At 44.3% G+C, this 21,405-nt stretch overlaps 1 protein-coding gene across 1 annotated transcript in view; it reads right to left on the bottom strand.

Annotated features, from left to right (window-relative positions):
• LOC122920040 (3-galactosyl-N-acetylglucosaminide 4-alpha-L-fucosyltransferase FUT3-like) overlaps nt 1-21,119 on the bottom strand; it is a 130,727-nt gene extending 109,608 nt beyond the window's left edge. Inside the window, exon 1 of the mRNA XM_044269249.1 lies at nt 20,903-21,119. Within this exon, the coding sequence (XP_044125184.1) occupies nt 20,903-21,119 (217 nt within the window). The remainder of the gene's footprint in view (nt 1-20,902) is intronic.
• Nucleotides 21,120-21,405: the final 286 nt, after the last annotated feature.

Genomic DNA, 21,405 nt, shown 5'->3' with positions numbered 1-21,405 from the left:
ACTTTTTTGATTTTTATAACACATTTTCTGAAATGATAGTGTGAATCACATACACTCACCTAAAATATTTTATATATATCATTTGTGCATCTTGTTACATAACATTTGTGCATTTTGATATTTATATAGATATTTTACAGATCACATTAAACATCACGTTAGGATAAAATTGTTATCATATTTAATTAAATAAAAAGATATTCTGTCGACACTTTGTTAAGCTATCAAGTGTATCTATATAAACTTTTTTAACTTATGTACAATAAATATTGAGTACTTATCCAAACAAGATCCGATATATATGCGATATTCCATGTGAGGTGTGCACAACCAATCCATTACTTTATACTATTATCTACTCCATAGACAGGGTGTGTCTATACTGGCTGGAGCACCCATTCCACGTTAGCTACTAGGTGAGCCGTCACAAACTATGTATTTTTCTTCTTTCCATGAATATATAGCAATATATTCAACATAGTGCTATATATTCGTATTTTAGAATAGTCGTAATTTTTTTCAATCTGAATCTAAAAAAACGAATATATAGCACTATATTGAATATAGTGGTATATATATTCTTTTTTTTAGAATAGTCGTCATTTTTTTCCATCTGAAGTCATGATTCCTCCCTGCTTAAGTTGCTTGTGGGCCAATGACTCATTGGCCCACAAGCAAGGAGGAGTCATGTTTTCAGATGGTAAAAATGACGAATATTCGATATAACGAATATATAGCACTATATTCAAAATATTTAAAAGTCTCGAAGTGGCGATATTCGAGATAAAAATTAGCTTTTCGAATATTCATGCTCAACACTAATTGGCACCGCATTTGCTATGCGCCAATTTAATGAGGAATTGACTTTTACATTCTGCATTTCATCTGACAGTTTATTTTCTTCAGTGAATACAGTGGAGAATTTTTTTTTTTTAATAGCTTTGCTTTCTCCTCATCGCTCTCTGCAACTCCCCCCTCATCACTCTGTAAAGAGCCGACACCTTCAGATTTATGCTTTTTACCATTTATATAATTGAAGAACATTTTAGTGTTAGTTTTGCTCTCTTTGGTAATGAATCTCTCTGTCTCTAGTTTGGCAGCTTTTTTTTTGTCTTTTACATATTCTATTTTTTTCCTTATAGTTTTTTAGTGCTTCCTCGCTACCCTCTTGTTTTAGTGATTTATATGCTTTCTTTTTGTCATTTATGCTTCCTTTACAATTCTATTTATCCACATGGGTTTTTTCTTGTGCCTCACCCTTTTATTCCCATAAAGTATGTGCCTCTCACAATTAGCATTTAGTATGCCCTTAAAAATATACCATTTTGTGGCTGTATTTTTATTTTTTAGGACATTGTCCCAGTTAGCTAGGCCAATGGCCTTTTTGAAGTTTGGCATTTTTGTTCCTCCCTGAAGAAACACTCTTTTGAGTGACAATTGGAAGGTTATTATTTTATGGTCCATATTACCCAGGTGTCCCCCAACCTGCACATCTGTTGATTTGTCAGGTCTATTGGTTAGTTCAAAGTCCAGTATGGGTGTCCCTCTAGTCGGGTCCTGAACCAGTTGGAAAAGGTCTTTGGGGTTATTGCCAAGAACCTGTTTCCTTTATGATATGTACAGGTTTCAGTTTCCCAGTGTATATCTGGGTAGTTGAAGTCCCCCATAATAACGACCTTATTATGATTTGCTGCCTCATCTATTTCATTTAGTAATAGATTTTCTGTGGACTCTGGTATATTAGGTGGTTTATAATAAACTCCTATTAGTTTTTTATTATTGTTTTTGCCTCCATGTATTTCTACCCACAGTAACTCAACATGTTCATTACCCTCACTTATCTTCCTGAGTGTGGGCTTTAGACAAGACTTTACATAAAGGCAGACCCCTCCCCCTCTTTGTTTTTTGTGATTCTTTCTAAACAGACTGTAACTCTGTATGTTAACTGCCCAGTCATAGCTATCATCCAGCCATGTCTCAGTTATTACGAATATGTCATAGTCCTCCTCACACATAACTAATTCCAGTTTCCCAGTTTTATTAGTCAGGCTTTTGGCATTAGTATACATACAATTGAGAAGTTTATGTATGTTTTTTACCCTACACCTTTCCTTATGAACTGTTCTAGTACCTCCTTCCATTCCTCCCACAGTTACATTACCTCATCCCAGGTCTCTATCTGCACTATCTTCCCGTCCTATAATGTACAGTCTTGGCCAAAAGTTTTGAGAACTACATAAATATTGGAAATTGGAAAAGTTGCTGCTTAAGTTTTTATAATAGCAATTTGCATATACTCCAGAATGTTATGAAGAGTGATCAGATGAATTGCATAGTCCTTCTTTGCCATGAAAATTAACTTAATCCCAAAAAACCTTTCCACTGCATTTCATTGCTGTCATTAAAGGACCTGCTGAGATCATTTCAGTAATCGTCTTGTTAACTCAGGTGAGAATGTTGACGAGCACAAGGCTGGAGATCATTATGTCAGGCTGATTGGGTTAAAATGGCAGACTTGACCTGTTAAAAGGAGGGTGATGCTTGAAATCATTGTTCTTCCATTGTTAACCATGGTGACCTGCAAAGAAACGTGTGCAGCCATCATTACAATTTCGTCATCAGCCTGCCAGCCAATGATCGTTGCTGGCAGGCTGATTTTCAAAAAATCGAATCAGAAGCCATCTAACACATTATATTTATAAATATAATGTGTTAAATGGCTTCTCTGCTCCTCTGCTGGTCCTTTTCGTTGGTTGGTTCCAGCAGAGGAGCAGACTTCACAGTGAGTACACACCAAACACTACACTTAGCCCCAGATCACCCCTCATCACCCCAATTAACCCCTTGATCACCCCTTGATCGCCCCTGTCAATCACCTAGTGAAAGGGAACAAAGTGATCAGTGTAAACTGTCACTTTTTTTTTTTCACTGGTATTGACTGATAGTTTTAGAATAGTTTAGGCCCCTTGGTTAGGTAGTTAGCAATCGTTTAGCGCCCAGCCCACCGCACCACACAGCAGTCACTGATTCGCTGATTAGCGATGCGCTAATCAGCATTTGTACTGTTATAGTATCTGTAAGTGATCAGAACTGATCACAGTCAGATCTATAAAAGTATTAGTGTCACCTTAGCTCGCCCTCCACCCAAAACGCAGTGTTTGCCCGATCAGGCTTGATCGGTCGCCCACACGTGCGTTCACCCATGCCCGCCCCGCCGCAGTGACAACATTTTTTTTTTTGATCACTGCACAATCACTTTACAAGCGCTGCGACGATAAAAAAAAAATCCGTTTTGATATTTTTTATCAATCGCAGCGGCCTCCGGTACTTTGCTAGCCTCCCATTTGTAAGACAGGCTTGCTTTTTTTTCTTGGGTAGTCTCAGGGAATACACCCTAAATTTAGTTGTCCAAATGGCAAATAAGGGGTTTTCTGGGAATGGGAACCCTCATCTGACGAATCCAGCGGGTCAGAATATGAACCTGTAGAAAGCAGTGGCAGTCTGACCCAAAGTTTGGACGAGGAGGTTGAGGTCCCTGATACCACTGGGCGTACCCGGCCCCGTGTTGCTAGACCACAGGTTGCGCAGGATCCGCTTCAAGGGCAGCAGAGTGGGGCTGGCGCTGTCGGATTACGTGGTGAGGCATACACCAGCAGCGCAGCCCATCCTGGACCTAGTACCAGCACTGCCGTACAACATGGTGAAGTGGCGAGCACCGGAAGGGCAGTTGAAGCTTTTACGGTGGCACATGCAGTAGTTCCCCCGTCGCAGCCACCGCACAGACAGGCCCGTAGAGCCCCTAGAGTCCCTGAGGTGTTGGCAAACCCTAAATGGCAGCCCCCAACTTCTGCCGCACCAGTAGTTCCCCCTATCACCACCCAGTCTGAAGTTCAGGTTGAGACAGCTCAGATCGGTTCGGCACTGTTTTTTTTTGAGCTGTTCTGGACTGCGGAGCTGTCGGACTTAGTTGCTGCAGAAACAAATCGATATGCCACTCAATTTATAGCCGCCAACCCGGAAAGCTTTATGCCCAGTCTTTCCGGTGGAAACCCGTCCAAGTTTCCGAATTTAAAACTTTTCTGGGCCTTCTCCTCAACATGGGCCTAACAAAAAAACATGAATTGCGGTCATATTGGTCCACGAACCCAATTCATCACATGCCCATGTTCTCTGCTGCCATGTCCAGGACACGATTTTAGACCATCCTGCGTTTCCTGCACTTTAGCGACAACAGCACCTCCCGTCCCAGAGGCCACCCAGCTTTTGACCGGCTCCACAAAATTCGGCCCCTCATAGACCACTTTAACACCAAATTTGCAGATTTGTATACCGCTGAGCAAAACATCTGTGTAGACGAGTCCCTTATACATTTTACCGGGTGCCTTTGCTTCAAACAATATATCCCAAGCAAGCGCACCCGGTATAGGGTCAAATTGTATAAGCTCTGTAAAAGGGCCACAGGCTATACCCACAAATTTCGGATCTATGAGGGTAAAGATCAGACCCTGGAGCCGGTCGGTTGCCCTGACTACCTGGGGAGCAGTGGAAAGACAGTCTGGGACTTGGTGTCACCCTTATTTGGCAAGGGGTACTATCTTTATGTAGACAATTTCTACACAAGTGTGCCCCTTTTCAGGAATTTGTTCCTAGAACAGATTGGCTGCTGTGGCACTGTGCGACCTAGTCGCCGGGGCTTCCCCCAACAGCTCGTCACCACCCGTCTTGCAAGGGGGGAGAGGGCTGCCTTGTGTAACCAAGAACTGCTCGCGGTGAAATGGAGAGACAAGCGTGACGTTTACATGCTCTCCTCCATTCACGCAGACACAACAATCCAAATTGAATGAGCAACCAGTGTCATTGAAAAGCCCCTCTGTGTCCACGACTATAATTCGCTCATGGGAGGGGTGGACTTTAATGACCAGATGTTGGCTCCCTATTTACTTTCCCGCAGAACCAGACGCAGAAGGTGTCTGTAAATTTGATTCAATTGGCTGTATATAATAGTTTTGTTCTCTATAGTAAGTCTGGGAGAACAAGATCCTTCCTCAAATTTCAGGAAGAGATCATCGAGAACCTCCTGTATCCAGGAGGTTCCGTGGCCCCAACCACCAGTGTAGTGAGCCATCTACACGAGCAACATTTCCCCAGTGTCGTTGCTTTTACCTCAAACAAACCGCCACCCCTAAAAAAATGTCGTGTCTGTAGCAGGAGTGGAATAAGGCGTGACACCCGTTATTTCTGTCCTGACTGCCCTGACCACCCTGCCCTATGCTTAGGGGAGTGTTTCCGGAAGTACCACACACAGGTACACTTAGCATAGGGACTGCATCTCACAGGACAGGCACACAGGGCTATTAGGGCCCATTCACACAGAGCTGCTGCAAACCTCTCCTTTCACCTGGGACAAAGTGCATAATGTACTTCGCCACATCTCTGGGCGATTTGCGCTTTGCACATTGTCCCATGGGGAAGGAGAGGTTTGTCCTATAAAGGTAAAAAAAAAAAATATAATAATCACCGGTAAGCAAAAAAGTTAATGTTCTGTTTCCAAAGTTCATAAAAGTTAATGTTCTGTTCAAAAGTTATTATAAAGTTCATGTTAATAAATTTATTGCGTTGCGGCCTGGTTTTTTCTTTTTTTTTCTTCTAGGTGGACCAACCGATTGACCAGTTGCAGCACTGATGTGCATTCTGACAGAAGCATTGCGTTGCTGTCAGATTACACAAAAGTCGGTGTATGCGGCGCTGCACGACAAGATTTCTCCTCTGCAGTAAAAAAGATATGTTTGCCGAGGCTTATGAGCTGAGGGGGCGGTGGTGTTCATATGCTTTGGCAAACACTTTGTATATAAAAAAAAATAAAGGCAATGATTTATTCATCCACATATGCTCAATATAAGGTGAATAGCAGAAACTCCTAATGCTGGCCATACATGTAATGATTGCGGAGACCCTCAAATGCCAGGGCAGTACAAACACCCCCCAAACACCCCCAAATGACAACTTTGTATAAAAAGAATGTGAAAAGTTGACTTTTAGAGAGATATTTCCCTCACCCAGCATGGGTATATGTAAAAAGACACCCCAAAACACATTGCCCAACTTCTCCTGAGTACGGCGATACGACATGTGTGACACTTTTTTGCAGCCAAGATGCGCAAAGGGGCCCAATTTCCAATGAGTACTTTCAGGATTTCACAGGCCATTTTTACGAATTTGGATTCCAAATTACTTCTCACGCATTAGGGCCCCTCAAATGCCAGGGCAGTATAACTACCCCACAAGTGACCCCACTTTGGAAAGAAGACACCCCAAGGTATTTTGTGATGGGCATAGTGAGTTCATGGAAGTTTTTATTTTTTGTCACAAGTTAGTGGAATATGAGACTTTATAAGAATTTTTTTTAAAATAATAAATCATTATTTTCCGCTAACTTGTGACAAAAAATAAAAACTTCTAAGAACTCACTATGCCCATCAGCGAATACCTTAGGGTGTCTTCTTACACTTGTGGTGTAGTTATACTGCCTTGGCATTTTAAGGGCCCTAATGCTTGAGAAGTAGTTTGAAATCCAAATGTGTAAAAAATGCCCTGTGAAATCGTAAAGGTGCTCTTTAGAATTTGTGCCCCTTTGTCCACCTAGTGTCACGGCTGTTTAAGGGTAACAAGAGCATACACAGTAAAAAGAGCTACTGACCGGACCTAAACTAGGGAAGAGAAAGGGTGACCCCTGTCAGACCCTCAACACTCTCCCTATGCTGCTAAAGCACATGCCTGGATCCATGTGGTGGAACGAGGCATGCCCGCGTGCCTAAGACTGATGAGCCCTGTAACCCCTACAATAGTGGAAGGGGCACGGCCACCGATGCCCTGCTCAGAATATGGAGGGAACCGTGGCCACCTCAGATCCAGTCAGAAAATCACCAGGTACACAACAATGTCTGCACACTTAGCTGATGGAGCTGCAGCCGCAGAGAAGACGGATCCAAGGGCCGCTGGCAATATCCGGAGTGCTTGCAGCAACAGAACACAGGTCAAGAGAACTGATAGCTTAACAAGTGAAGATACTCAAGGCAGAGCTACAACTGAAAAGAGAAATATAATCCACGCCCTGCAATAGGAGGAGGGGTGATTTAAAGGCAGGGAAATCAAACGCAGGAGGAACAGCTGGGAGTAAAGACCTCATCACAGGGGGGAGAGACAGAACAGTGAGAACACCTCCAAACTCTAAGTGACATCATCACAGGGGTGGAGACACAGAGCTGTGAGAATGTCTCAAAGCTCTGGTAGTGACAGTACCCCCCCCTCTACGGGTGGACTCCGGACACCCAGGACCCACCTTCCCAGGATGAGCCCTATGAAATGCCCTGATAAGGCGAGTGGCTTTAATGTCCGACATCGGAACCCACATCCTCTCCTCAGGACCATAACCCTTCCAATGAACGAGGTACTGAAGAGAACCGAGAGTCCACAATTCTGGAAACCTCAAACTCCAGATAACCAAAATTGGAGGAGGAGGCAAAGAGGAGGGTACTGTGGGCTGGACATATGGTTTTAAGAGAGATCTGTGAAATACATTATGTATCTTCCAAACCCGTGGAAGATCAAGGCGGAAGGCAACAGGATTGATGACTGACAAAATTTTATAAGGCCCAATAAACTTGGGACCCAATTTCCAGGAGGGAACCTTCAGTTTAATATTTCTTGTAGACAACCACACCAGATCACCCACATTCAGGTCCGGACCAGGCACACGTCTCTTATCAGCCACACGCTTATACTTCTCGCTCATCTTTCTGAGATTACTCTGAATCTTTTGCCAAATGGTAGACAAAGACGAGGAAAATCTCTCCTCCTCAGGTAAACCAGAAAGAGCCCCTCCCGAGAATGTCCCAAACTGCGGATGGAACCCATATGCACCAAAAAATGGTGACTTATCAGAAGATTCCTGACGACGGTTGTTCAAAGCAAACTCAGCAAGAGGGAGAAATGAACACCAATCCTCCTGGTTCTCTGCCACAAAACAGCGCAAATATGTCTCCAGATTCTGATTGAGGCGCTCAGTCTGACCATTCGACTGTGGGTGAAAAGCAGAAGAGAAGGACAGCCGAACCCCCAGGGAAGAACAGAAAGCCTTCCAGAACCTGGACACAAACTGCGTGCCTCTATCGGAAACAATATCAGAGGGAATGCCGTGCAATTTAACAATATGATCGACAAAAGCTTGCGCCAACGTTTTAGCATTGGGTAAACCAGGGAAAGGAACGAAATGAGCCATCTTGCTAAAACGGTCCACGACCACCAGGATCACCGACTTCCCCGAGGAACGAGGAAGATCCGTGATAAAGTCCATGGACAGGTGTGTCCAAGGACTGGAAGGTATGGGTAACGGGAGAAGGGAACCTGAAGGTCGTGAACGAGGGACCTTAGCACGAGCGCACGTCTCACAAGCCGCCACAAAACCCTCCACAGACTTACGAAGAGCCGGCCACCAAAATCTCCGAGCAATGAGATCTACCGTGGCTCTACTCCCGGGGTGACCAGCAAGAACCGTATCATGATGTTCCTTAAAGAGTTTGTGACGTAGCTCAGGAGGCACGAACAACTTCCCGGAGGGACAACGGGCAGGTGCCTCAGACTGGGCAGCCTGGACCTCGGCCTCCAAATCGGAATATAGAGCAGAAACAACTACCCCCTCCGCCAAAATGGGACCCGGGTCCTCAGAGTTTCCTCCTCCCGGAAAACAGCGAGAGAGAGCATCAGCCTTTACATTCTTGTATCCCAGGGTGGAAAGTAACAACAAAATTGAATCTGGAGAAGAACAGAGACCATCTGGCCTGTCTCGGATTCATACGCCTGGCCGACTCCAAGTACGCCAGATTCTTATGGTCAGTAAAAACGGTGATAGGGTGCCTGGCCCCCTCCAACCAATGGCGCCATTCCTCGAAAGCCAACTTGATGGCCAACAACTCCCTATCTCCCACATCATAGTTTCTCTCTGCCGGGGAGAGTTTTCTAGAGAAAAAGGCACAAGGTCGCCATTTGGCAGGAGAGGGGCCCTGGGACAAAACTGCACCCACACCCACCTTGGAAGCATCCACCTGTCACGAGGGTGTCAAGAGCCACGTCTGACTCCGTTATACCCGGGGTCAGGAAGTCGCAGCGGGTGGCTGCGCGCTCTATGTCTAAAGATCACGGTGTTTCTTAGTGTTTGTTTTCTGTGTTTGCCTTGCTATCCTTTTTGTCTCACTCAGGGATCCGTAGCTTCTCCTCCTCAGCTGTTTCTTGTCTGCCACTCCCAAACTCCTTATATTCTCCTCTCACACTTCTCTTGTTGCCAGTTATAGAGCTTCCTGCCTGGACATCTATGCTGACCCACTGGAGCTGAGAATCTGGTTGTTGTTCCAGAGTGCTACCCTCCGGATCCCTGTTGGGCTTTTGTTGTCTCCTGTTGTTGCCCTCCTGGGATTATATGTTTAGTTTGTATTGTCTGTCCTCCCCTTGGTGTTTTCCTTTAGAGCTAGTGGTGCGGACTAGTGTTCCCACCGCCCTGTTCACTATCTAGGGCTCATCCTAGGGAAAGCCAGGGTTTTAGGCACGTGATCGGCGTACGGGTGAGGAACCCGTCTAGGGACGACAGGGCAGCCAGGCGCCAGTCGCAAGGTGAGTCAGGGGTCACCACCTTCCCTCTCACTAGGGCAGGGCCTCCCTCTTTTCCTCCCTCCGTGTCACGTATGTGACAGTTACGCCGATCGTGATACCACCTCAACAATAAAAGGTAAGGAAACATCGGGATGCACCAAGATGGGAGCAGATGCAAAACTCTCTTTAATCTTAGAAAAGGCTGCAAGCGCCTCCTCCGACCAAGAGGAAAAATCCGTCCCCTTTTTTGTCATGTCAGTAAGGGGTTTGACAATAGAGGAATAATTCAAAATGAACTTTCTGTAGTAGTTAGACTCAGCGCATCAATGCCTTCTGATTTTCAGGAAGCTCCCACTCCAGCACAGCACGGACCTTCTCCGGATCCATGCGAAAACCAGAAGCAGAGAGGAGAAAACCCAGAAATTGAATCTCTGATACCATAAAAAGACATTTCTCCAGCTTGGCATACAGTTTATTTTCCCGCAGTATCTGCAGGACCTGAAAAAGATGATCCTGATGGGTCTGAACATCAGGGGAAAAAAATCTAAATATCATCAAGATACACCAATACAAATTTCCCCATTAAATGATAGAAAATACTATTAACAAAATGCTGAAAGACGGCCGGAGCATTCATCAGGCCGAAAGGCATAACGAGATTCTCGAAATGCCCGTTAGGGGTATTAAAGGCCGTTTTCCATTCATCCCCCTCTCTGACCCTGACCAGGTTGTACGCGCCTCTCAGATCCAATTTTGAAAACACCTTGGCCCCAACAATTTGGTTGAAGAGGTCCGGGATCAGAGGAAGGGGATAGGGATCGCGAATCGTGATACGGTTCAGCTCCCTAAAATCTAAGCAAGGTCTCAGAGAGCCATCTTTTTTTTAACAAAAAAAAACCCGCGGCAACAGGCGACTTTGAGGGACGAATATGCCCCTTCTCGAGACTCTCGGAGATATAGGTTCGCATTGCGAGTCTTTCCGGTTGTGAGAGATTGTAGAGGCGTGCCTTTGGCAGCTTGGCGCCGGGAATGAGGTTAATGGGACAGTCAAACTCCCGGTAAGGAGGTAGCTCCTGAACACCACTCTCGGAAAACACATCCGAGAAATCAGAGAGAAATGATGGCACAGTTTTAGTAGACACCTCTGCAAAAGTCGCTGTGAGACAATTCTCTCTACAAAAGTCACTCCACTCATTTATTTGCCTTCCTTGCCAATCAATAGTGGGGTTATGTCTAGTGAGCCAGGGTAGCCCCAAAACTAGAGGAGAAGGCAATCCGTTAAGGACAAAACAAGATATCTCCTCCACATGAGTGTCACCTACAGCTAGCCGGATATTGTGAACAATGCCTTTCAGAGATCTCTGCGAGAGTGGGGCAGAGTCAATAGCAAAAACAGGTATATCCTTTTCTAATGTACAAACCTGAAAACCATGCAAGGCTACAAATTGAGTGTCAATAAGATTGACGGCCGCTCCACTATCCACAAAAATCTCACAAGGAATGACTTTGCTCTCTAGCGCCACCCTGGCAGACAGGAGAAAACGGGAACTGCAGGTCAGAGGAATAGCATCAATTCCCACATCAACTTTGCCCAAAGTAGCAGATGAAGCAGAACTTGATGATCTACCACTTGAGGTTTTTCTCTTATTATCGCTCTTAGTACAGTTCAGGAATCTCCAAACATTTGCCAAATGACCTATGCCCCCACAACAAAAACACACCATATTCTGAGGACTAAATCCTCTTTTATCAGGGGCAAGTCGGCCTAGCTGCATGGGCTCCTCCTCAGAGGGGAGCGAGACAGGATGAATGAGTCCGCACCATTGCCCCTAGACTGACAATGGCTGGACGGAGAGGTCTTGTTTCTTTCCCTTAGACGCCTGTCAAGGCGTACCGCCAATGACATGGCAGACTCTAAGGACGTTGGTCTCTCATGGAAAGCAAAGGCATCTTTCAAACCCTCTGAGAGACCATGACAGAACTGACTTCGGAGTGCAGTATCATTCCAGCCTGAATCAGCTGCCCATCTCCGAAATTCAGAACAATAAAGCTCCGCAGACAGTTTGTTCTGGCATAAAACACGCAAGTTCGATTCTGCCAGAGCAACACAATCCGGGTCATCATATATCTGCCCCAGGGCCACAAAAAATCTTTCCACGCTGATGGCAGCGAAAAAGCCCAAGTCTGAGCATTACCCCTGAGCAGGGAGATGACAATCCTCACCCTCTGTTCCTCATTACCAGAGGAGTGGGGACACAAACAAAAATGGAGTTTACATGCCTCTCTGAAGCGAACAAAATTCTCACTGCCCCCGGAGAACGTTTCCGGAAGTGAGACCTTTGGCTCGCAACAGACTCCATGAGCCGGAGCAGAGCCCAATGCTTGTAGCTGAGTCACAGATTGACGGAGATCCGCTACTTCCAAAGAAAGAACCTGCATGCGGTCAACCAGGTCAGAAAGCGGATCCATGTCAACAAGGACGGTTTTGGTGGATTATAATGTCACGGCTGTTTAAGGGTAACAAGAGCATACACAGTAAAAAGAGCTACTGACCGGACCTAAACTAGGGAAGAGAAAGGGTGACCCCTGTCAGACCCTCAACACTCTCCCTATGCTGCTAAAGCACATGCCCGGATCCATGTGGTGGAACGAGGCATGCCCGCGTGCCTAAGACTGATGAGCCCTGTAACCCCTACAATAGTGGAAGGGGCACGGCCACCGATGCCCTGCTCAGAATATGGAGGGAACCGTGGCCACCTCAGATCCAGTCAGAAAATCACCAGGTACACAACAATGTCTGCACACTTAGCTGATGGAGCTGCAGCCGCAGAGAAGACGGATCCAAGGGCCGCTGGCAATATCCGGAGTGCTTGCAGCAACAGAACACAGGTCAAGAGAACTGATAGCTTAACAAGTGAAGATACTCAAGGCAGAGCTACAACTGAAAAGAGAAATATAATCCACGCCCTGCAATAGGAGGAGGGGTGATTTAAAGGCAGGGAAATCAAACGCAGGAGGAACAGCTGGGAGTAAAGACCTCATCACAGGGGCGGAGAGACAGAACAGTGAGAACACCTCCAAACTCTAAGTGACATCATCACAGGGGTGGAGACACAGAGCTGTGAGAACGTCTCAAAGCTCTGGTAGTGACACCTAGGCTGCAAAAAAGTGTCACACATGTGGTATCGCTGTACTCAGAAGAAGTAGGGCAACATGTTTTGGGGTGTATTTTTACATATACCCATGCTGGGTGAGAGAAATATCTCTCTAAAAGTCAACTTTTCAATTTTTTTTATACAAAGTTGTCATTTTAGAGAGATATTTCTCTCACCCAGCATGGGTATATGTAAAAAGACACCCCAAAACATATTGCCCAACTTCTTCTGAGTACGGCAATACCACATGTGTGACACTTTTTTGCAGCCTAGGTGGGCAAAGGGGCACAAATTCTAAAGAGCACCTTTAGGATTTCACAGGACATTTTTTACACATTTGAATTTCAAACTACTTCTCACGCATTAGGGCCACTAAAATGCCAAGGCAGTATAACTACCCCACAAGTGACCGCATTTTGGAAAGAAGACACCCCAAGGTATTTCGTGATGGGCATAGTGAGTTCATGGAAGTTTTCATTTTTTGTCACAAGTTAGTGGAATATGAGACTTTGTAAGAAAAAAAAAAAAATCATCATTTTCCACTAAGTTGTGAAAAAAAATAAAAAGTTCTATGAACTCACTATGCCCATCAGTGAATACCTTAGGGTGTCTACTTTCCGAAATGGGGTCATTTGTGGGGTTTTTCTACTGTGTAGGCATTGTAGAACCTCAGGAAACATGACAGGTGCTCATAAAGTCGGCGCTGCTTCAAAATGCGGAAATTCACATTTTTGTACCATAGTTTGTAAACGCTATAACTTTTACCAAAACCATTTTTTTTTTTACCCAAACATTTTTTTTATCAAAGACATGTAAAACAATAAATTTAGAGAAAAATTTATATAGAAATGTAATTTTAAAAAAAATTTACAACTGAAAGTGAAAAATCTAATTTTTTTGCAAAAAAATCGGTAGATTTCGATTAATAAAAAAAAAAAATAATTTCAGCAGCAATGAAATACCACCAAATGAAATCTCTATTAGTGAGAAGAAAAGGAGGTCAAATTCATTTGGGTGGTAAGTTGTATGACCGAGCAATAAACGGTGAAAGTAGTGTAGTGCAGAATTGTAAAAAGTGGTCTGGTCATTAAGGGTGTTTAAGTTAGGGGAGCTGAGGTAGTTAAGAAGGCTTCAGGGCGTCCAAGAAAGTCCAGCAAGCGCCAGGATCGTCTCCTAAAAAGGATTCAGCTGCGGGATCAGAGTGCCACCAGTGCAGAGCTTGCTCAGGAATGGCAGCAGGTAGGTGTGAGCACATCTGCACGGACAGTGAGGCAAAGACTTTTGGAAGATGGCCTGGTGTCAAGAAGGGCAGCAAAGAAGCCACTTCTCTAAAAAAAAAAAACATCAGGGACAGATGCAGAAAATATGGTGAATGGACTGCTGAGGACTGGGGCAAAGTCATATTCTCCGATGAAGCCTCTTTCCGATTGTTTGGGGCATCAGGAAAAAGGCTTGTCCGGAGAAGAAAAGGTGAGTGCTACCATCAGTCCTGTGTCATGCCAACAGTAAAGCATCCTGAGACCATTCATGTGTGGGGTTGCTTCTCATCCAAGGGAGTGGGTTCATTCACAATTTTGCCCAAAAACACAGCCATGAATAAAGAATGGTACCAAAACACCCTCCAACAGCAACTTCTTCCAACAATACAAAAACTGTTTGGTGAAGAACAATGCATTTTCCAGCACGATGGAGCACCGTGCTATAAGGCAAAAGTGATAACTAAGTGGCTCGGGGACCAAAACGTTGACATTTTGGGTCCATGGCCTGGAAACTCCCCAGATCTTAATCCCATTGAGAATTTGTGGTCAATCCTCAAGAGGCGGGTGAACAAACAAAAACCCACTAATTCTGACAGACTCCAAGAAGTGATTATGAAAGAATGGGTTGCTATCAGTCAGAAATTGGCCCAGAAGTTGATTGAGAGCATGCCCAGTCGAATTGCAGAGGTCCTGAAAAAGAAGGGCCAACACTGCAAATACTGACTCTTTGCGTAAATGTCATGTAATTGTCGATAAAAGCCTTTGAAACGTATGAAGTGCGTGTAATTACATTTCACTACATCACAGAAACAACTGAAACAAAGATCTAAAAGCAGTTTAGCAGCAAACTTTGTGAAAACTGATATTTGTGTCATTCTCAAAACTTTTGGCCACGACTGTATGTACCCTTCCCACCCAGTCCCCAGTTTAAACTTTCCTCCAACCTTTTAGCCATCTTACCCCAAAAAGCTGCCCCTTCCCCATTGAAGTGCAGGCCATCACTATGATAGAGCCTATAGCCGACAGATAAGTCGGCCCAGTTCTCCAGGAACCCAAACCCCTCCTTTCCACACCAGTTTTTGAGCCATTAGTTAACCTCCCTAATCTCCTGCTGCCTTTCTTGAGCGGCTCGTGGTACAGTTAGCTTTTCGAAAAAAAACTACCTTTAAGGTCCTTGCACTAAGCTTGTGACATAAATTCCTAAAATAATTTTTAAGGACGCTTCACCTACCTCTAACTTTGTCATTGGTTCCAATATGTACCATGACTGTGGGATCTTCGCCAGCCCCTCCCAGTAATCTGTCAACCGGATCCGCGATGTGTCGAACTCGAGCACCAGGAAGACAACACACCGTTCGACGATCCCAGTCTTTGTGACAGATCGCCCTCTCTGTACCCCTAATAATTGAGTCTGCCACTGCCAGTGTAACATCCCAGAGTTATGTTACTAAACTATTTTTCCCCGCTACTATTTGTTAGTAACATGTGCCTTGTCATCTAATGTGATTTTATGTAATATTCCTCACAAATGTGCATTTTCTAAGCCTGTTACATGTAATTGCTGTAATTCCCATGTACACCAGCAGGTGGCAGCAATGTGTCAGCAGGACCTTAGTTCAGTTTAGCATATCTAGACTGTAATAGTACATTCCAGTTTAGCTCCCCCCTCTTTGAGCAGAGTGGGCTCGCCCACGTCCTGCCTCATGGGGAGGAAAGGAAGTTAAAGTTAGTGTGCCAGCCACCCCGGCTAGGGGTAGGCTGTGCAAGTAGGAGCTCCTAGAAATAGGGATCCCAAACCAGGATCTTGTCTCGGTTGAGACCAAAAATCTTCATTCCCAGTCTGAGCCCTTCAGCCTCAACTGGCGACAAGCCATTAGCACCTCTAGAACTCCAGGAAGAGCCATTCCCTGTGAACTAACTGTGAGTACTATCCATGGACCAGGAGAAGCCAAATTCCTCCTCAGCTAGTCAGTCCCATACACAGCAGAAGATAGACAGAGCAGAAGACAGATTCCTGCCATATTCTCCAGGCACATGATAGGAGCAGAAGAGATATTGATCCCTGACATACATTGCCAAATACCCGCTGGGACCCAAGGCTATTGCTGTATCTCATATGGATTAATGCCTCCAGTAAAGACAAGTTGAATTATATTTCAAGTCTGGATCTCATTCATTACTACCAAGTTCCTCAATTACTCCTACTAGCAACGCACTCATTTATTGCAAGTGAGCCAGGATCCAGGAGTCCAGCCGTACCAAGGTAGGAGACACCGTTGACACTATACCTACTGCTACACAGAGACATTACACCACTCTGGCCTTCCTAACCTGGTACGTGAGTTGCAACACCTTAAAGGGCCCTGAGACTGTACCCTGCGCACGCTGCAATTGGCGTCACGAACAAAAACGATAGACTTTTATACCCATATCCGGACCCACTGCATAATTTGGCTTCCGCCTAACCGTACCACGGTCCTGCTCATTGCACCAGCACTTGTCTGGCCTGCCCTGCTCTCCTGGTCCCCTGCTTACTGAACCTTACATTCACCTGACTGGCAGAGGAAGGGTCCGGCTGCAGCTGTGCTCCCCTTGAACTGACTTCCCCCTCTTCTGTCAACCTTAGAAACTTGTTGGGGTGCACTAGATGAGGGCTAGCCTCCATGGCACTGTTCCCTGTACCCTGCTTTCTACCTGTTATCCAGCTACCTACCTCACTTTCCTGTGCCTCCATGCTACCACCCTCCCCCCTCATCTACCCCATAGATTACCTGCTCAGTGAGCAGCAAACTCTGTTCCAAATTTCTAATGCTTTTCAGTGTTGAAACTTGCTCGTTTAGATACACGATGTGTGATTCCAAACAAGTTATTTGCTCACATTTTGAAGATATGCGTCCTCAAACGGCTGTTCCAGGACTGCATTCATTAGACAAGATGTGCACTGGACTGCGCTGTCCGTAATGGAGTACTAATAGGGAGTACACAAGAAAAGAGAAATAAAAAAAAATACAATACAACAGTGCACTGATAAGCAAATGACTTACTGTAGTCCCCTCCTAAAGTCCCTGAATCGGAAGTTACCTAATCTAAAGTCACACACTTAATACAATCACACACTTGAAATCAAACACGCAAATGCGCACAAACTCTCGTTGTTTGTTTTCTTGTATAAGTGCTGCTCAAAAAGAACACCAGACTGCTTTTTTCCCTCTGGATGCAAAGGACTGAGCTGCCCTCAAGACTGGCTATTTAACTTCTCCTCATTAAGCCTCATTCACATGTCAGTGTTCCACAGACATGTGCTGTACTTGTTCTCCACGGACAGCACACGTCCCCATTTTACAGGCCATTCATTTTAATGTGTGCATTCACACATCAGTGTTTTAGCACGGTCCATGGGTCCGTGTTTTTAGCACGGATGCATGCTCTATTTTGTCTGTGTTTACAGATCCATTATCATTATATAGTCTATAAACATCATATACAGTAGTCTATGGGTCCAGGAAAACCACGGATGCAACACAAATTATTTTTCAGCTGTTCAGTGTCAGTGAAACACGGATGGCACACAGACAGCAAAAAACGGACACATGGACCCAACACGGATCCTTCACGGACAGCTTCACGGATGCATCACTGACCACCTTTTATGGATTTGAGTACGGACGTGTTAATGAGGGCTTTAGACAGCCATACCCTAATTACTCACCTGTGCAACACAAAACTCGCGTTGTTTGTCTGCTTGTATAAGTGCTGCTCCAAAACAACTTCACACCAGACAGATTTTTTTCCTCTGGTTTCAAATAGATACATTTCTAAATTGTGTCATTCAGTGAAGGAAAAACCTGCTGAACTGCTTCCTGTATACAATCTTTAATGTCTCCTTTGTTAAAACATACTCCTCAGGTTTAGCCTATTCTGGTGACTGATTGCAAATTCCTGGAGTAGCTTGGGTTGGACGGCACTCCTCTGGTGTCGGTTTGGTACGGTGCTCAATGGTAGTTGAGGTAATATAGTAAAGGAAACTACGGCACTCGTTTTTAGTAGTTTTGAAAATTTATATTTTCATTTCATTATCATTTTTCATTTCATCATTTATCATTTCATTTTTATCAGCATCCAGGAATGAGATTTGCACAGACTGGCCAACGTTTCGGTCCTAGTATGGGACCTTGATCACGGCCTGGAGTAAAGTAAATACAATGCAATACATCAGGGTATTTTTTATTTGATAAATAGATTCATAGTCAATTCATAATATATACAGCAAAAAATGTCCAGTGCCTAGTATATGGGGACACAGGGGATGGGTAAAAAACGCACTTTCCACTCATAATGGCATCGTCAATAGTAGAGTTACATTAAGAGAGATACAGAGACATGTATAGCTATACGCATCATGGTTAACAGTGGAAAAACAGTGGAGAAATCAGCAGCAGCCGGGATATCAATAAGCTTGGCGAGGTTTATAGCTAGCAAGCACATGCAGAGTGGTGCAGGTCAACAGAGCGTCTCAAGGGTGGCGTGGCCTGTAAGGTGTGGCATAAGTTATATCATTTATCAGTAACCGAATGGCAGGTAGTAGTAAGGATAGATATATATATACAGAGGCAAATGTACAATATATGAGTAAGCAAGGGCCATAATTCAGTCACCTATGGGCATCTGTCTGGAGCTGCCGGTTGTATAGAGAGCATCAATATGATTGCAAATTCCTAACTGTCTTCTGGAGTCTATTTTCTGCTGTTTCGATGGTTTTGGAGGCATAATAAAAAAAAAATTAAAAAAAAAGCAAGGCCTCCAATGATTTAATAATAGCCATTTTCAAGCACTTAATGTAACTAAACATGCTGTTATTATGGTATGGAGTTTATGACTTCACAATAAAAAGGTGTCATCTGTCTTTCACTAGATATCTCGACGAGCAATTCCAGGCTGAACTAAATGCCTCCGGGAATGCATGAAGTGCTTTCTCCAACGCTGTCTTTTACTCTTGCCCCTTTTTTATTTCCTTACATTTCCCCTTTCTTTCTCAATTCTCAATTTTCTCTTCGTTCTTTCCCAGTCTTTCTCCTGTAGCTTCTGTGTGTTTCTTGACCACTCAGCGCCACAATGTCTCGCTTATTTGCGGGTCCACAATGCATCCCAGGACTTTATAGATATCGCTCCTGTAGAAGCAGGGGCGAGAGGGAGCTGTGTTAGTGTAAAAGAGGATGAAAGTGTCGCCTATAATAAGTCTTACGATAAAAGTCTACCGGCGTGGAGCAATACTACAAAGGATATATGGTTCCTACATGATGAGGAGTTAACCAAGGAGTCTACTGTATCTAATTATTGTTAATGGTGTTGCAGTGCAAATGCAACATGACAACCTCTGAAAACTCACAACTGTTGGATGTTGGTTACAGGACACTAGACTCTACTAAACGCTAATACTAACCTCCTTTATTAGCTTATTCTAAATATAATGTCAGACGAGTTGGGGAACATTTTTCAAAGTCTTGTAAAATCAGCATGGAGGAGTATTGCAGGGTTACAGTTGCATCTGTGTCACATCTACTGATATAAAAATGAAGTAAATACAGCTTAGTTCAGTCATGGGACAGAAACATTTATTAGTACTGAGCAGTGAGATATGGTGGACATAGCTCATATAATTATCATTATAACTGTCTTTACATTGATTTAAATCTGTCTCTTTAGTTTCATCATGACAATTTACATGTCCACAGGAAGGTGGACTTTGATATTCCAGTTTTAATGATTGCATTAGTTTCTTTAGACAATAGGATGTAGAAAATTTTTCTAATATACAGTAAGGTCCATAGATATTGGGGCATTGACACAATTCTAACATTTTTGGCTGTATATACCACCACAATGGATTTGAAATGAAACGAACAAGATGTGCTTTACCTGCAGACTGTCAGCTTTAATTTGAGGATATTTACATCCAAATCAGGTAAACGGTGTAGGAATTACAACAGTTTGCATCTGTGCCTCCCACTTGTTAAGGGACCAAAAGTAATGGGACATAATAATAATCATAAATCAATCTTTTACTTTTTAATACTTGGTTGCAAATCCTTTGCAGTCAATTACAGCCTGAAGTCTGGAACACGTAGACATCACCAGACGCTGGGTTTCATCCCTGGTGATGCTCTGCCAGGCCTCTACTGCAACTGTCTTCAGTTCCTGCTTGTTCTTGGGACATTTTCCCTTCAGTGTTGTCTTCAGCTGGTGAAATGCATGCTCGATCGGATTCAGGTCAGGTGTCTGACTTGGCCATTGCATAAGATTTCACTTCTTTCCCTTAAAAAACTCGTTGGTTTCTTTTGCCACTTCTGAAGCATTTGGCTGAATATGAGAAGATAATATTGCCGAAACACTTCAGAATTCATTGTGAATTCTGAAGTGTTTCGTCAGCAGTCACATACAAGAGAACCAGTTCCATTGGCAGCCATACATGCCCACACCATGACACTACCACCACCATGCTTCACTGATGAGGTGGTATGCTTAGGATCATGAGCAGTTCCTTTCCTTATCCATACTCTTCTCTTCCCATCACTCTGGTACAAGTTGATCTTGGTCTCATTTGTCCATAGGATGTTGTTCCAGAACTGTGAAGGCTTTTATTAGAACAAACTCTAATCTGGCTTTCCTGTTTTTGAGGCTTACCAATGGTTTACATCTTGTGGTGAACCCTCTGTATTCACTCTGGTGAAGTCTTCTCTTGATTGTTGACTTTGACACACATACACCTACCTCCTGGAGAGTGTTCTTGATCTGGCCAACTGTTGTGAAGCCGCTGTTACAGAACCCCCCCCCCCCCCCCCCCGTTACGCCCCCTCTTAAGTCCAAGATGAGACAGAAAACTTTTTATCAAGTTTAGAGCATGAATGTTCTCTTCTGGATCCCAAGACCTCTCCTCAGGACCAAAGCCCTTCCAGTCCACAAGATAGTAGGTCTTCTGGCCACGCCTCTTGATGTCCAGGATGTCTTTGAGCTCAAATATCTCGTCAGAATCTTTAGATACCGGAGTTGGAGTAGAAGGAGCCATCGAGAGAGAGGCAGACGTAACTTATATGTAACTTTGCTGATCCTCCTCAATACTTCAAAGGGTGAAAGGAACCTAGGAGCAAACTTGAAACTGGGAACCCTTAATCCCTTCCCGACTGCAAATCCGTCTATATACGTCTATATGCCCCTTGCAGATAGCACGTGTATAGACATCAGGCAGCGCTTTAATCCAAGCGCTGCAAAGCGTTTGGATTAAAGCTTCTGCCCCTGTCCTGCTGCTGTCACGGACAGCATACAGTGCAGTAATGCCGGCAAGGGACCAATCA

This window comes from Bufo gargarizans, chromosome 10, assembly GCF_014858855.1.
Source record: "Bufo gargarizans isolate SCDJY-AF-19 chromosome 10, ASM1485885v1, whole genome shotgun sequence".
NCBI classification, from domain to species: domain Eukaryota; kingdom Metazoa; phylum Chordata; class Amphibia; order Anura; family Bufonidae; genus Bufo; species Bufo gargarizans.
Note: the sequence above shows the minus strand (reverse complement) of the source record. Positions and strands in the feature narration are given on the sequence as shown.